The sequence below is a fragment of the Dryobates pubescens genome, chromosome 25 (assembly GCF_014839835.1).
Source record: "Dryobates pubescens isolate bDryPub1 chromosome 25, bDryPub1.pri, whole genome shotgun sequence".
NCBI classification, from domain to species: Eukaryota; Metazoa; Chordata; class Aves; order Piciformes; family Picidae; genus Dryobates; species Dryobates pubescens.
The window spans coordinates 3,419,000-3,436,064 of record NC_071636.1 but is presented as its reverse complement, the minus strand read 5'-3'; the positions used below and the strand labels follow the sequence as shown (position 1 = coordinate 3,436,064).

Sequence of the window (17,065 nt, the reverse complement as noted above, 5' to 3'; positions counted from 1 at the left end):
TCCAACCAACAGATCCTGGCTGTTAAAATTATCCTCATCCTTATATTCTTAGAAGCCTTTTAGGTTTGGTTTTTCTTCTCCTTCCTTACAGTTGTGTCTCTTTGTCCCCAGCAAAGTGGTGCAGGAAGCCAAAGTCTGAATGAATCACAGAGTTGTGTTGGCTGGAGAAGTCCTCTGAGACCATCGAGTCCAACCATCAGCCCAATACCACCATGGCCATGAAAGCATGTCCCAAAGTGCCATGTCCACACATTTCTTGAACCCCTCCAGGGATGGTGACTCCACCACCTCCCTGGGCAGCCTCTTCCAATGCCTGACCACTCTTTCTGTAAAGAATTTTTTCCTAATATCCAACCCAAACCTGCCCTGGCCTCGTTCGGAAGGGTTACTGAGCCACAGAGCAAAGGGTTAACTAAATACTGGCTCTGACCCACTCAGAGTAAGAGCTAGCAGGAGGCACAGCTTCTGCTGAGACAAAAGCATTTCCTACCAGGCTTTAGCTCCTCTGTCATTGTGTTCAGCTTCTGCACCAGGCTGTTTCCATGTGTGCAGTGCAGATGTTAGCAAGGGTACAGCGGTCCTCTAATTAAACAATGCAGGGCTCAAGTCATCTTCGATGTAAGAAGACAGGCAGCACGACTGATAAGAGGCAATAACAGATAAAAAGTGGCTTACCATGCTGAGGGACATCTGCTCATCCTTCCTGTGGCTTCAGCTCCCTGTAGGGTGGTGGATGATGGCATGAAGTGGAGCTGCAGGAGCTCACTGGAGTCTCCAGCAGGGGCGAGGGGGTGCTGGCTTCGGTCGCCTCGTCCCACTGACAGGAAGTGGCAGCATCCATATTTTTGCTCTTATTTGTAGAACTTTTTCTGTGTTAAATAGGAACTGAAGTGACTTTATTTGTTGAACTTCACAGCAAGTGAGTGCTGGGAGGCTGTAGTAAGACAAAGAGCCCCGAGGCCTTTGCAGATGTTTGTGCTGTTCCGGTGTCTCCGAGGAGGAGCACGACTCAGTTACGCTGCTATCAAATATTCACTACTGCATTATTCCTCTTGCAGCAGAAGGGCTTGGCTCTGCACTCAGTGGGAGATGCCCTGGTTTGTTGGTTGGGGTTTTTTTTTTTCCCTAGGCAACAAACCAACTGTAAATTGTTTGGACTTCCCCATGGCTGTTAAATTCCTCCCCATAACATCCCCTGAAAACAGGATGGGCCCTAAGATATTTTGGGCTGCGAAAATCAGTCCCGCCACGCTCCCGTTGGCACGGCGCTGAAGCAGCAGCCAGGCACCGAAGGCAGTGATTTCACTCTTGGTCTCTCTCACCTCTGAGATGTGTGGCCAGGTGCCAAACCAGCTGTGCTTTCCAGGCAGCTTCCAGCTTTTCTTCTCCCGGGTAGGTGAGTCTGGCCTTGGAGAAACAAATGCGCACATCTTCATGCCTCAGCACTCGGGAAGAAAGGGAGCAGTTTCTTATCAGCCATACTGGAGTGGGGAGAGAAGATAAAGCCTCTGGAGGTGAAGCTACATGGCATGTAAGCACTTGGAAGGGAAAATGCCATCACTGGTGCTGGTACAGCTCCAGCATGCTTGATGCTTCAGGATCCTGCTGTTTCCTGGCCAGAGCTGCTTCTGGGCTTTGCCTGGATGGTGCTGTAGTACTGGTAAAATCTTGGCTTTGGCACTGAAGGAGCCTGTTAGAGAAGGGTGGCCACCTACTTAATTTCCTTCATTCATTTAGCCTCCATGATGGGGGCCTTCCAGGAGATTTGAGTGTTTCTGGTGGTTTTTGACAAGCCATCCTCCTGTTGCAGCCTTGGGGAGCAGAGTCTCTAAGAGACTGCACTGGGACAGGTCTTGTATGTGAGGTCAAGAGGTCCAGGAATTCCCTAGGCATCTCTGCTGCTCCTGGGATCTGTCCTCTTCTGTGGGAACATGGTCAGTATTGCTGGATGTCTGGTTATGTTGCTTTTAAACTGAAAGCATGAGCTCTGTGACTTGACTTTGGGTAATTAGATATGAAGCCAGAAGGACGGTGTCAGAAACAGAGGTGGTGTGGATGGGAAGAATGCACCAGGTGTTTAAAACAAGGCTTCAGGTAAACAGTGCAGCAGTCACTGATATAAGGGACCAAGGGGTTGGAAGGGAGCTCTGGAGATCACTGAGTCCAATCCTGCCCTGCCAAGGCAGGTCCACCTAAAGAAGGTCAGAGAGGAACACATCCAGGCAGATTCTGAATGGCTCCAGAAATGGAGACTCCACCACCTCTCAGGAAGCCTTGGACAACCCACGCTCCTGGAGTTGTATCCAGCTCCCATAGGAAAACCCACATCTCTGGGCATCTTGTTCTAGTGTCTCACCACCTTCAGAGTGCAGAACCTCTTCCTAATGTCCAATCTAAATCTCCCCTGCTCCCGTTTCAAACCATTGCCCCTCGTTCTGTCACCACAGGGCCTTACAAAAAGTCCCTCTGCAGCTTTCCTGGAGAGGGACTTTTTATAAGCATTCTCTGGACAAGATGGCAGCTGGCAGCTCCATCAGGACCTTCCTCAGCCTGTGAAGGGAAAGCCCTGGTAAGGCAGGTGAAGGCACTTGGCTTTGGAGTCAGTGGAGGAGCTCATGAGAGGCATCTCAGTCTGTCTCCGTGTAGCACATCCAAAGTGTGTGTTATGTAGAAAGCAGAACATCTGGCTAATGAGAGCCAGACTGGGGGAGCTCTGAGGCAAATGCAAGAGCTACCCTGTAGAGTCTGTTTATAACTCTCTGAATGTGCAGGAGGTGACTGGTTTGTTGGAACCTTTTACCTTGTTATTGTTTGTCAAGACAAACGCAGACACCGAAGATCAAACAATGGAAGCCCAGACTGATTCAGTGTGACATTGAATAGCTTGGCAAGGCAAGTGTGGCTGCTCCCTGGTTCCTGGGGGTGTCTTCTGTTTCTCTGCTCTGCCCTTCAGACCCCCCCCCAGCTCCAAACGAGGGCAGTTATTTGCTCTCTGGGCCAACAGAGAGGTTTTTTTTTCCTTGCTCTGGCTGGGGAATTCGGTTTGCAAAGGGAGAGGTTCTGGCCGAGGAAAGTTTATGCTCCTTCTCTTTCCTTCTCCTCTGCTTTTTTTGTTTTGTTTTGTTTTGTTTTTATTGTAATGATGACATATGGAAACTATTTACACAGGAGCATGCTCTGCTGCACTGAATGGAAATGTTGGAGTCCCGGCAGTATCGTTCCGGATGCCTTGTGTAAGCAGCCAGCTGGTTTTGCTTTTGCTTCCCCCCACCCCCCCACCCCTTTTCCTTTTTTTTTCTTTCTCCCCTCCCCCCTCCCCCTCTCCCTTTTCAGGGAACGTCTGGGATAAGTTACAGGAGCGTGGAAGGAAGCTTTGCCATCTGTGAACAGCTCACTCCCTTTACTTTGTCGTGCCCTTTGCGCCGTGAACTTCGCAAATTTCTCTTTGCTTTTTGTTTGGGTGGGGTTTTTTTTTTTGATGATTCGGGAGTTGTTGGTTGGTTTTTTTTTTTTGCCGGGGAGGAAGGCTCCTCGCTGTGAGCAGTCAGCACTTTGACTCCTCTCTCCCCTCAGTCGTTTGCTGGTGAGCAAAGCCCGGGGTGTGCCAAAAGAGGAGAGCATGGCACGTGAAGCCTGGCTGTGCCACCACCGCGCTCACGCTCCCCGGCCCACAGCTGAGCCTTCCAGCAGCTCGCACTTGGGAACATCCCGAGAGGGAGACGGTCTCGGCGAAGTCTGAGCCACCTTCCTCAGAGGGGAGGGGAGAAAACGTTGAGTTCTGCAGAGAGCCGAGGCACATCTTGTGTGCGGAGCTTTCCCTTGAGGAAGCTGCCAAACCGAGGATCGGCTTTGGGAGGGGAAGGAGGGAGGGAGGGAGGAACCTCGGCTCTGCCTTGGCGACTCGGAGCAGGAGCGTGGCCGCTTCCCGACGCGGCGGCGGCTGCCATGCGCTGGAGAGAGCCGCCTGCCATCTACTTGGAGGCTGAGGGGAGCCCCGTGGAGAGATCCTCCTATCTCATTGAGCTCCATACTGATGGTAAATGCCGTCGGGGATGTGCTGCAGCACCAGCCTGCATTAGTCTGTGTCATTGTTATCATGGGAGCAGCTGAGGAAATTAGCTAGCTGGAGGGCTGCCAAACAAACAGGCAGAGGGTTGCTTTTCAAATTTATTATTATTTTTATTATTATTTATTACCCAGATGATGCTGTTGCCTCAGGGATGCTAGATCAACCTTCTGGTACCTGATGGGGGAAGGAGCAGATCCACAAAATGCAGCTCCCCGCCGGAACACTTCACCAGTACATTTTCTGTTGTCTGTGCCTAGAAAGATGATGTCTAATTTAGACAGGAGGCAAACCTCTTAGTTTCTAGAGTTGTTTTTTTTTTTTTTTTTTTTTTTGTTTCTGATTTGCATCTTTGAGTGCTGTTCTGTATTCACAACCTTGATCTCTCTGGGACATCTCTTCTGTTGCAGCTGCGAGTCCTTTGTGTGAAGTTCTCACTCTGGGTTCTCACTCTGCTCTGTCTTTTCCTAGCATTGATCCTTTTCAAGAAGAGGTTGGGCTCTGCAAGATACTACTTCAGGGTTAAAATTTGTTCTGGCATCTTTTGATAGGGTCCAGTGCTTGGGTGTTTAATGCTGCAAACCTTTGTTGATTTGACCACAGCATGTTTGGATGAGTTCGGTTCTGTGTCTGCTGCAATGCTCCACGAACGTGGTATTATTGGAAGCAACCTACTTAATGTGTCCCTCTTCCCCAAAAGAGCTGGTGCAGCTGAGGTGTTGATTCTGTGCTTTTTCAGTATCCCCCAGACTGTGTGAGATGAGTCACACTCAGATTCTCTCTGAAGGCTTGCTGTGTTTGGAAGGTGAGTTCTGGAAAGGCCTGAAGCTCCAGCTCCTGTTAGCACCTTCACACTTGGTACTGGCTTGAGCATCCTGCAGCCTCACAACCTTTTTAGTTAAAAGGCACACAAACCATCCAGTTCTATGGCTAAATAACAACTCTGTCATGCAGGTTTTTTGCTCAAGAAGTGAGCTCATTCAGGGTGTAAAAAAGGGATGTGGGGGAGGAACCAGCCTCATTCAAACATTCGTCCAGATTTCAAGTGGTATTTTAAGGGTGTGGGGGAAGCAAGGAACAGAAATAGGCTTAAAATGCTGCAGGATTCTACAGCAATCTGAGTGTGCAGTCTGGAAAGTCTGCACAAATCCCAGATAAATGTTATCTTAATTTGAGGGTGGCAAAGGCAGCTGTAGTTCTGCATTAGTGAGGGGGGGGTTCTGATTTCTTCCCACTCCCTGCCCTTCTGCCAGAAGCACGCGCTGCCATTTCTCTCGGTGGGCGCAGAGTGTTTGGCGTGGACTCTCTCCCCACTCCTGAGGGTGTTAAAGAAAGACTTGAATCAGTAATTCAATGAGGGGTATTTTGTCACAGCAAAGAGATGCAGCAAGTCTGCAGCAGACTGTCAAGAGAAAGGGAAAGAACCTCACTCATTTTTTTTTTCCCCCCACTCTCAGACGGCTTCTCTTAAAACAGATAGAGCAAGCTTCTGCATCACAGCTTCTATGCCCATAAAAAGGGAGAAATCAGCCCTTCAGCAAGGTGAATTTTACATGTCCCCCTTTAGGAACATGAGGCACTGCAGGAGAGAAGTCTCTACTGAAAGCAAGAACAAGTGTGTGGTTTGGGTAGTGGCTGAAACTCTGGAGAGCCGATTGTGTGGCCAGCTCCACCACTGGTTTCATGCATGGCCCTGGGCAGGTCTTGCTTCTGTGGGGTCTCTGCTTGGTGTTCTCTGTCAAAGGTGCAAAATAAAAATCCCAGTCCCAGAAGAAACCAAATAACATCCCCCTTTTTGGACAGTAATTGTCTTCATGCATGTTTGTCACCATGTGCTTAATAGCACTGAGGCTGCAGAAAGCAAAGAGTAGATTTAGATTGGGTGTTAGGAGCAGGCTCTTTACCATGAGGGTGGTGGAACACTGAAACAGGTTGCCCAGGGATGTGGTTGAGCTCCTATCCCTGGAGATATTCCAGGTCAGGTTCAACAAGCCTCTAAGCAACCTGATTTAGTGGAGGATGCCCCTGCTGACTTCAGGGGGTTGGACTTAGATGACCTTTGGAGGTCCTTTCCAACCCAAACCACTCTATGATTCTATTATGGAGCTGATGTAGGTGCCCTGCTTAGCTCTCCCTTGGCAATGGCATTGTGTATCTGGAGCTGAGCTTGGGAGTTGCTTTTTGCCATTGAATTGTGTTTTTAAAGCTCTTTAGTGATGAAATGTGATACAGATACTCAGCAAAGCATTGGTTTATGATGCTTTACTGGTGAGAAAGTCACTGAGTAGTTTCAAAATCAGTCTATGGGGTGTGAAGAGAAAATTGATCTTGCTGTCTTGTTTTCATCAGAGGGGTGTTGGTTCTCTGCATCCCAAAGGGGGTTGCAGAGGTGCATTGTTTAAAGGCTCTGGAGAGCATTTTCTACTGAAAACACTGACTGCTCTGGTGCACTGTACAGCTTCTGTACTCAACTGGCTTCCCTTGCCTGTGGTAGTCCTGTGCTCCATTTCTCCTCCCATTCAGTGTGAGAAGGCACGGTTTCTTTAGCAAGCCCACTTGGGCTGGACATCCTTGCTTGTCCTTCTGGACATCCTTCTGGTTGTTAACTGCCTGGTTATGGTGTATGGCTGCTGATAGTGTGCTGTGAACATGCCAGCACAGATCTCCTGGGCCAGGAGACCTGCTTATTGCATTAAATAGCTGCTCTTCTGGGAGCATTCCTGTGTGGAAGTGCTGAGTTGGAGCACGTCTCTTAGAAGCTCCTACCTGGGAAGGGTTGATTTGTCTGTGTACAAGCTGCCTGGATGCTCTGCCACCTCTTGATGCTAGTCTCTCTGGTCCCAGTGCCTGGTTTGTTTGCCTGCCTCCTGATCAATCTGGACTCAGTTAATTGTAAATCAATTTGTCTCTGGTTTTGCTGATGCAGATGGAGGGAGCTATGACGTTGTTAACGATGCATCCAGCCCTGCTGCCGGGGACTGCTGCGCCCAGCAGAGCTCTGCCCGACACAACTGGGAAATGAACTACCAAGAGGCAGCAATCTACCTCCAGGTGAGCCCCACTCCTTGGGCTTGTGGGAAAAACTGACTTCTGAAACTGTGGCACTTCTGGCTTGTAAGAAACAAAGAGCTTCCGTTCTGAGGCTAAAAATCTGGTGTTTCACCAAGGAATCTGCTTAAAGAGTGATGTGGTGCTGGAAGCACCTTCATGGATTCATTGAGAGGTTTGGGTTGGAAGGGACCTTAAAGTCCATCCAGTTCCAATCCACCTGCCATCTGCAGGGACACCTCCCACTGGTCCAGGTTGCTCAAGGCCTCATCCAACCTGGCCTTGAACACCTCCAGGGAGGGGGCATCCATGACCTTCCTGGCCAGCCTGTTCCAGTGTCTCCCCACTCTCACTGGAAACAATTTCTTTCTAATCTCCAGTCTAAATCTACCCTCCTCAAACTTCAATCCATTCCCTCTTGTCCTATCACCACAAGCCTTGTAATGTGCTCTGGCAAGTCATTTGGGAGCAGCTGAACAAGCCAGCCATTCTCTCCCTTCTAGTAGTTGAGCGATTCAGTGCATGTTCAGTTCTGCCACCTTGCCATGGAGACTCCCAAAGCTGTCCTAGATGTCTTGTCATCTCTTTGGTCACTCTAGGGCAGATGGTCAGTGCTCTTCTGGAGATATTTCTAGTGCTGGAAGTCATAATCCTGCTTTGACTGCAGATCTGGTGGGTGGCCCTGGGGTGTTTGTTTAGCATCAGTCAAGCCCTGCAGGTCATGTAAGACACAAGAGAAGGTAGAGGCCTTGACTTCTACAGAAAGCAAACATACTGACATTAGGATTAGCCCAGGAGTGAAATTTATTGTATTTTAAAGGAAAAAAAAAAGCAATGAACCAACTCCACATATGCTAAAGCTGCTGGAAACACAATCCTGACTTCAACAAAGGTCTCTTATTTTTAAGACACCTGTATGGTGTTATGAATTAGTTAGCTAACAGCACTGAGCTTCTCCCAGAGCTGTCCAGTCTGAAGTTGCTGCTGGTTCCCTTACTGTCTTTCCTCCCTCCTCTCTGTTCCCTTTCTAAGGCTCTGCATTGCAGCATGGGATGCTTCGGACCCAGTTAGGGGTTTTTTGCTTAAGCCACTGCAAGGTGATTGAAACCATTTGTTCCTCCCTCCCTCCTGCCCACCCCAGGACCGAGAAGTGTCGCTTTGCTAACATTTTAAAACGGGCTAGGCTCGGGCTGTGGTGTTACTTCAGCTTCCTCCTGTGCTACAGCAGCACTGGCAATGTGAGGGTAGCTCCTCCCAGGCTTTTGTTTAAACTCCTGATGACTGGAGATGCTCTGCAAAGGGTCATTGAGCTGCTACAGTGTCTGGTGGTGCCGCACGCAGCAGGCTCGGCCCTTCAGATGCAAATTATTCTTGCTGCCGCCTGGGCCAATGGTGGTGATGACAATGTCCTTGAAATGAAGTAGCCATAACTTAAAGAGCATGCAGATTGTTTATCCCAAGCAGTAGCTGCAGGCAAGAGTGCCTTATCTCAACAAGAGGACTTTGCTGTCCAGCGACGTTTGGAATTGCTTGGCTACCGAGAGGCAGAATTTAGTCTGCTTTTCATTCGGCAAGTGTGTGTTGTCAGGCGTGAATAAGAATGCCCTGCTGATCTCAGCCAGCTCTCTCTTTGAGGGGGGGTGGGGGTGGGGGTAAGCTCCTGTTTTATGGAGCTTGCTGCTGGGTTTTGTCCTGCTCACAATCTGGCTGGCTGACCCGGCGGTGCGCTCCTGTTTGTTCTTAACCGGAGCGGGAGCTCGCCTGTGAGACGAGTAAATGAGAATCGTTTGAAACCCTCTTCTGAATTAGGCTCGAGAATGCTTCACTGCTTGAAGGAGATCCTGCTTCCTGACCTTGTTATCCATTTGCAATCACAGCTGTTCCACTTTGGTAGCAAATAGCTTACTGTCCTTACTGTAATTGCTTACCTGGAAAGATGTTAATTCAAAAGAAACCCCAACAACTTCTTGTGCATCTGTGTGTCCAAGCTGGGGGGAAAATGATCTCTTCTGACTGTTTCCAAGAGGTAGCAAGTTTCCTACTAGTAGGGAAAAAAAAAGCTCCCTTGCTTAAACCATTGACTCAAGGAATCATAAATCATAAGATGGTTTGGGTCAGAAGGGACCTTAACAATCTAGTTCCAAGCCCTTGCTAAGGGCCGGGACACCTGCTAGACCAGCTCCCATCCAGCCTGACTTTGAACACTTCCAGAGTTGCAGCCTACACAGCTTCTCTGGGCAGCTTGTTCCAGTGCCTCACTGCTCTCGTGGGGAATAATTTCTTCCTAATGTCTAACCTCAGTCTAACTTCTGCAGTTTGAAGCCATTACCCCATGTTGGAAGGAAGCGAAATGATTGGATGGTTCTGCATGCAAACCCTCTACATTCTTCCCAAGCTAGGTTTCTTCCTAGAGGTAAAAATAGTAATGATGCAGCTGCTTAAAAATCAGTTGTAGGCAAACTGTTAAGATGGAGTATCTGACCTCTTCATGTTAATTAAGCTTTTTAGTTAAGAGGGAATGACAAACCAGCGTAAAGCCTTGTTAATTTTTCATGGGGTCTATCTTCTCACGTTCCTGAAGCAGCCAGCACTGTGTGTGCTCCAGTGTTTTCTCCCAGACAGTTTTGCAAGGCCAAGATAAGGAGGAGCAACTGTCAGCCAGGTGCCCTGGAGCTTATCTGTGTGTTTTCATGTTCTGTCCTGGAGAAGTTCAGTCAAATAAGTCTGTAAACATGTGGAAGTGGTTGCAAGTAAATGAAGTGCTGTGTTCGTGTTGGGATCTTGACTGAAGTTTCTTAGCCTACCTTTATAAAGTCTTTTCAGCTCTCTTCCTCATTTCTCAAAGGCTGAAGGGTTTCTGAGGCAGGAGTTTGTGGGTATTGCTGGGTTTCATCACTGAAGTATGCCCATGAACAGAAGGGGATGTCCTGGAGGTATACAGAGTTCATTCCTCAGCAAACAGATCAGTGTCAGGCTGGGGAGTCAGGACAGTCTGCTAGGAATCCTGTCTAATCCTTCTAAATCCTGTGTCCAGCTATGGCACCCCCAACATGAGGGAGACAAAGACTTGCTGGACCAGGTCCAGAGGAAGCCCCTAGGGTGATCAGAGGGTTGGAGAACCTCCCCTACAAAGACAGGCTGAAAGATTTGGGGCTGTTCAACCTGGAGAAGACAAGACTCCAGGTGGACCTTAGAGCACCATTTCAACATCTGAAAGGCACCTACAGTAAGGCTGGGGAGGGACTGTTTAGAAGGGTCTGTGGGGACAGGACAAGGGGCAATGGTTTGAAACTGGAGCAGGGGAGACTGATGTTGGACTTCAGGAGGAAACTCTTCACAATGAGAGCGGTGAAATACTGGAACAGGTTACCAAGGGATGTGGCTGAGGCCCTATCCCTGGAGACGTTCAAGATGAGACTTGTGACCCTGGGCATCCTGATCTAGTTGGAGATGTCCCTGCTGGCTGCAGAGGGTTTGGACAAGATGCCCTTTGAGGGTCCCTTCCAACCTGACAGGATCTGTGGATCTGTAAAAGTCTTCATGCGTAAAGCTCTGTTCCGGTACCAAGAGTCACTAATGTTGTTTTCTTCTTTATTCCTGCTGCTCTAGGAAGGAGAAAATAATGATAAGTTCTTCACTCACCCCAAAAATGCCAAAGCACTTGCTGCCTACCTCTTTGCACACAACCACCTTTTCTACCTAATGGAGCTGAGCACGGCGCTGCTTCTCCTGTTGCTGTCTCTCTGCGAGGCGCCAGCTGTCCCTATGCTCCGCCTCGGCATCTTTGTAAGTACTGTGGGGCAAAGGGAAGAAGTCTGCCTGCTTTGCAGTGGTGGGGAAGAGGAAGAAGGAGGCTGAATGCAGGGATAGAACATAGCAGTAGTGTGGGGGGGGAATCATTCAAAACAAAACCAAAACCCCCAAACCTGACTTGTTCTGTAAGATGGTTGACAGCAGACAGCGCCAGCCAGCAAAGCAGCCTCCTTCCATCTGATGTGCATGGACCACAGCAGAAGTGACACTTAGGTCGTGTCATCAGCTTGTGTGGTTCTTTACTTTTGCAGCTGTTAGAGAAGTGTATAGGGTCTGCTTTTGGTTTGGTTTGGTTCTTTTTTTCAGAGAGAGAACTCAAGAATGTGTGTGCTTTCACAGGCTGGCTTTAAAGTCAGTGTCAGGGTTGGTACTGTTACCCAGCACAACCACTGGCTTCTGGATCACAGACAGAGCTCAGCCTGGGACAGGTTGCTAAACCTTCTCCCAGTGTTGTGAGGACTCTATTTTTCCTCTCTGTATGTGAGTGACTTGAAGTTTGATATCTACCCTTCACAAAATGTAGGTGCAGAGAAGGGATACATGAACTGGGGTCTACTGTTACCAGTCCACAACCACTTCATGAGGTACCACTGCCAGGCACAGTGCTAGGAGTTGCTGTTGGGAGAAACTTAGTCTGCTTTTGGAACTAACTGGCACCTTAGGACCTTGGCAGGGGTTTAGAACAGCTGTGACAGCCCTGGAGTCAGTGTGTTCCTCAAAATGAGTCAGGGCTGTGTACCTTGGTTTGGGGTTTGTGCTCTGACAGAAGCTGAGGTTGATAAGGAAACGCTGTCACTGAGGTGCATTTTGCTTCTTCCAACAGAGAAGGTTCCATCAGCACTGCCAAAAGCTGCATCCTGTTCCCAGAGTTTGATCAGGACTCTGTAGTTGTCCAGAACATCTAGTTCAAGAGAAAACCCTTCTCTGTGTAAATTCTCTCTGCCCAGCAGCCTTTCTTCCTGCATTTCACTAAAACAATAACAACAACAGCAAAGCTAACTTGTTTTAAAAGCTTTTTGCTCCAGCTGCTAATGTCTTGCCCTTTTGTTTCAAATCCATCAATACATTTTTCTATTGTGTTACTAAGGTCCAAAAGGAGTGTGGGCTTCCTGGAAATTCTGGGCTGATTTGAATAGAGGAAAAATCGAAGGGCTTTGTTATAAGCACAAAGCACTAAATATAGAAACTTTGAAAAGCAGAGTGCTGTGCTTGCTTGAACTGGCCTTGGGTTTCCCTGCCTGTCACAGAGCTGTGCTCAGGCTGCTGTCAAAACCCAATGTGCTTCTGGAAAGAGGAAGGGCAGAAGCATGGCCCCTGATGTTCTGCTGTCTGTGTCAGAAGCAGCACTTTGAGCTTTGCTGTATTGTGTGACAGGTCCATGCAACCCTGGAGCTGTTTGCGTTAATCGTGGTAGTCTTTGAACTCTCAATGAAGATGAGGTGGCTGGGCTTCCAAACCTTTATCAGGCACAAAAGGACTATGGTGAAGGTAGGTTTTCCATCTGATTGTCAGTGTTTCTCCTTCAGCATCTTCAGGAACCAAAGAACTAGATTTAAAAGTGGGTCCAGAGGAGGCCATGAAGATGATCAGAGAGCTGGAGCACCTCCCCTGTGGGGACAGGCTGAGAGATTTGGGGCTTGTTGGCTTGGAGAAGAGAAGGTTCTGGGAAGACCTTAGAGCAGCCTTCCAGTACCTGAAGTGGGCTAGAGGAGATCTGGGGAGGGACTTTTTACAAGGGCCTGTAGTGATAGGATGAGAGGGAATGGTTTGAAACTAGAGCAGGATGGATTTAGATTGAACACTAGGAAGAATTTCTTTACTCTGAGGGTGGTGAGACACTGGAACAGGTTGCCCAGGGAGGTTGTGGATGCTCCCTCCCTGGAGGTGTTCAAGGCCAGGTTGGATGAGGCCTTGAGCAACCTGGTCTAGTGGGAGGTGTCTCTGCCTATGGCAGGTGGATTGGAACTAGATGATCTTTAAGATCCCTTCCAACCCAAACTGTTCTATGATTCTATGAAGTCTTGGCCTGTGCTGCAGCACTTAGCTCCGTGTCCCAGCTGCCAAATGATTCATGAGAGGTCTCTGAGCTCTCAGAGACACCTCCCATCCTTAAAGCAGCCAAATAAATAGGTGGTCAGCGAGAGCTTTGCTTTCCCCAGAGGCAGACTGCAGCTGTGCCTCTCCTCCTTTGCAGACCTGCGTGCTGTTTGTGCAGTTCATAGAGGCCATCGTGGTGCTGGTTCGGCAGACCTCCCACGTCCGCATCACCAGAGCGCTGCGCTGCATCTTCTTGGTGGACTGCCGCTACTGTGGCGCGGTCAGAAGGTGAGTGCTCAGCTGGCTGCTGGGCTGGAGGAGAAGCACTGTGATCCTGCAGGCAGCTCAGGCAAATCATGAGCATCTCAGATTTCAGAGATGATCTGTGCCTGCAGCTGAAGCGTAGGGGAAATGTCAGAGGTAGAAGGTTCGGACGTGCTGACGGCACATGGCGCTTGTGCGCCGTCCTCAACAGCATCAGCCGCCTCAGGCAGCACGACGCAGGAGCGTGGCTGAGTTGTTTCTGCCTCCTAGGTTTGCCTGTTAAACTGCACAATGAATCACAGAGCTAGTCTTTAGTCTGGAGAAGGAAAGCTGCCAGGGAGGCATTGGTATTACTTGCAGTACCTGAGAGCTGACTGCAAGGGACAGATGGGTAGCTTGGAAACGATCTCAATTTACCCAGCTTTCTGCTGTGAATCCTTGGAGGATGTGGGAAGAAAGTCCTCAAGGCTGGTGTGGTGGTGTTATTTTTTCCCTGCCAACCTGGAGGAGGAAGCAGGCAGGGCTTCATGTATTAATATTCTCTTATTTCTCAGAAATCTGCGCCAGATCTTCCAGTCCCTCCCGCCCTTTATTGACATCCTTCTCCTCCTGCTTTTCTTCATGGTGATTTTCGCCATCCTGGGTAAGTTCTGTTCAGGGAAGGTGAAGTGATGTTCTTAACCAGTTACTGCCCAGAGGCAACACCAGCAGCCTGGAGGAATATGAATCCCACAGGATCACCGAGGTTGGTAGAGACCTCAAGGATCATCAAGTCCAACCTGTCACCACAGACCCCATGACTAAACCATGGCACCAAGTGCCACGTCCAATCCCCTCTTGAACACTGCCAGGGATGGGGACTCCACCACCTCCCTGGGCAGCACATCCCAATGGCTAACAACTCTCTCTGGGAAGAGCTTTCTCCTCACCTCCAGCCTAAACTTGCCCTGGCACAGCTTGAGACTGTGTCCTCTACTCAAACCATCCTTAGAAGTCTTCTTTTCTGAGAGGGTTGCTGAAATGCCATTCACACCTAGTAGGAAATCTGTGTGGAGAAGGCCTTCCAGATAATCCCCTCTTCATGGTGTCAGAGAGAGCTTAGTCTCAGTGTGGCCTTCTCTTTATAAACAGAGACTCACTGCTCTGCTGCTGGACATTAATCAGGCTTTATTTTTGTTCTTTCCCCCTTCTCTCCTCCTCTTCCTCCTCTGCTGCTTCTCTAGGTTTTTACTTGTTTTCTCCTAACCACTCAGATCCGGTGAGTATCACTGATTCGTTCAACTGAATCTTGAGTCTCATTTTGACCAGCTTGAGAAGCAAACATAACTCTGTAGAAGTAGCTTATTCCTCTGTGGTGGCCAGGGAGGCCAGATGCAAGCTAGTCAGAGGCTGCTTGGCAATGCTACCCTGGTTTACCCCCAGCTGGGAAGGAAGAAGGTGCAGAGAACTTCCTCAAAGACAGGTTATCCCAAAGGGAAGGTTCCTGGAGTAGTTGCTTGTTCTTGGTGTCTTCATTCAGTCAAATGAGCCACCTGCTACTGTCCTCAGGGTAGGAATGTGTCTGGATAAGGGTTTGGCCACCTCAGACTGTGGCTGTTAGAGTCTAGCAGCCACCAGATCCTGCTTGCTGGGAGTAACTGCTGTGAAAATGTGAAATGGGCTTTTAATTAACTCTTCCCTTGGGGGCCTTTACAAAGGACCTCTGCTGAAGTACCCTTTCCCTCAGGGAGGCATCAAGGGATTGCAGAAGTGCCTGCATTCAAGTGGGTGGGTTGGTTGGTTGTTATTTGAATGAAATGTCACCATGGAATTCAGCTTGCCTTTTGTCATGGGAGCTTTTTCTTGCAGTACTTCAATACCTTGGAGAACAGCCTCGTGAATCTCTTCGTGCTCCTGACCACTTCAAAGTAAGTTCATGTCTTTCTAGCTCAGTCTGTTGCTTTGTCCCCAAAGAAATCTAGCAGACCCAAGGGTTTATTTGCAGAACTGTTCTGTCTCCCAGAGACAGAGATTCCCTGAGTCAGCCTGCATGGCAGGAACTGATATTTCATTTTGGTTTAGGACGCTGTGACCTCAGATGCAGAGTTATCTCTGAGTGCTTCATCGCTGTGAGGGCAGTAAGGGGGAAACAGCCTTGTTAGGCCTTAGTCCAAGAAGGGAAAGTCTGTGTTTGTGCTCCTTTGTCAGCCAGCAGTTTGCTGTTGTCAAGTAACTTCTTGCTCCTCCGCTCCAGTTCACCTGTCTGGTAGGAAAGGGGGATAACACCAGTGGGTAAATACTGATCTGCTGTCAGGGAGAGCTCCGAGGATTAGGAAATTAGCAAAGGATGGAATAAATCTTGAGTTGCAGCACTCTTAAACCAAGTCTGTGTTGCTGTAGGTGCTAAGTGTTAACATGCAACCCTGGCCCATTTGGTTTTGGGCATGTACAAGGAACCTGCTTTCCATATTTATCTTTTTCCTTGCTCCTCCACATTCTTGTTGCTCACTGCTAGGCACAAACTTCTGTCTCGTGAGCAACCACAGGTGCTGCAGAACATTCAGATCTGTGGATGTGGGTTTACAGACACACCACACACACACACACAGAGACACACACACACACACACGTCCTGTGCCTCTTGTCTTTGTTGTGGGAAGGGTATTTTTGGTACTTAAACTTGTGCCATTTCTGGATGCAGCTTCCCTGACGTGATGATGCCGTCTTATGCCCGGAACCCCTGGTCCTGTGTCTTCTTCATCGTGTATCTCTCCATCGAGCTGTACTTCATCATGAACTTGGTGAATCCCCTGAGGAAGCACTTGACTTCTCTCTGCCTTGCTTGGAGCTCACTGCCCAGCAGAGTCTTCCCCATTCCCAAGAGTGCTCTCTAATAATCTGATCCCCTTTGGCGGAGTACTTCCAGAAATGGCAGCTCTGCTACAGAGAGACACAGAGAGAGAGAGGGGGGAGTCTTTTAATGTTCAACCACAAGGAATTGAACTAAATCACAGGAAACAGAATGAGCTGAGGATCTTTCAACTTCTCTCACATTAATATCATGCTTGGAGTGACATACTCAGTTGCAGGAAATTTAGTGTCCTTTTCTGTCTTAATTATTGATCATAAAATGGCATTTTATTACCTGGGCTTGCCTGAAATACTGTGTAAATCACTGGGAAGGGGATGGAATTACTGAGTGTGGCAGGACTCAAAGAGTGCTGATAGCTGCAGTGTGGGAGCATGGCTGCTGTGCTCGCTCCACTTCTTGCAGCCCTAGGGCAGGGCCAAGGCTGTAGCTCAAGGGGGGGATGTCAGTGGTGGAAAAGGACTTGCCAAAGGAGTTGAGGGATTTTGCAGTTTGAGTGATTTGATGCTTGCAGCGGGCTTGGATTCCTCTGCTGCTGTCCTAGGTGAAGGGTTAGCTTTGACATGCACTTGCCAGTGCTCCTGTGGAAGGGTTAGTCCAGAGAGCAGCCCTCAAAACCTGCTTTCCAGGAAGAGCTCAGGGCATTTTCACACACCTTCTGGTCCTCTTTTCTGATATATTCTGACTGTATTCTGATATTCACAAAACTTCCTGGTACTATTGTGGGGGGGGGCAGTGTTTAGCCTTAGCTCTTAAAACCACTGCTGAGTGTTAGGAGGCCAGAAATATCCTGACCTCTTCCCAAAAAGTGGGTCAGTGCAGTGTGCTCAGTGATCCCCTTGTGGCCAGCAGGCCCTCACTGACTCCACTCTGCCTCAGTTAATGTCAGTTCCTTAGCTCTCAGTAAATTCCAGCTGCGGGCAGTGCCTGCTTGCCTCTCCAGACTGGGTGTTCCTGCCTGTTGGAGAAGCACTGGCTCAGGTAGCTGC

At 48.9% G+C, this 17,065-nt stretch overlaps 1 protein-coding gene across 1 annotated transcript in view; it reads left to right on the top strand.

Annotated features, from left to right (window-relative positions):
• The window catches only part of TPCN1 (two pore segment channel 1), a 54,820-nt gene that overhangs the window by 16,306 nt on the left and 21,449 nt on the right, over nucleotides 1-17,065 (top strand). Inside the window, exons 2-9 of the mRNA XM_009909650.2 lie at nucleotides 6,993-7,117; nucleotides 10,724-10,900; nucleotides 12,302-12,415; nucleotides 13,122-13,252; nucleotides 13,783-13,871; nucleotides 14,452-14,486; nucleotides 15,077-15,135; nucleotides 15,909-16,008. Coding sequence (XP_009907952.1) covers nucleotides 6,993-7,117; nucleotides 10,724-10,900; nucleotides 12,302-12,415; nucleotides 13,122-13,252; nucleotides 13,783-13,871; nucleotides 14,452-14,486; nucleotides 15,077-15,135; nucleotides 15,909-16,008 — 830 coding nt within the window. The remainder of the gene's footprint in view (nucleotides 1-6,992; nucleotides 7,118-10,723; nucleotides 10,901-12,301; nucleotides 12,416-13,121; nucleotides 13,253-13,782; nucleotides 13,872-14,451; nucleotides 14,487-15,076; nucleotides 15,136-15,908; nucleotides 16,009-17,065) is intronic.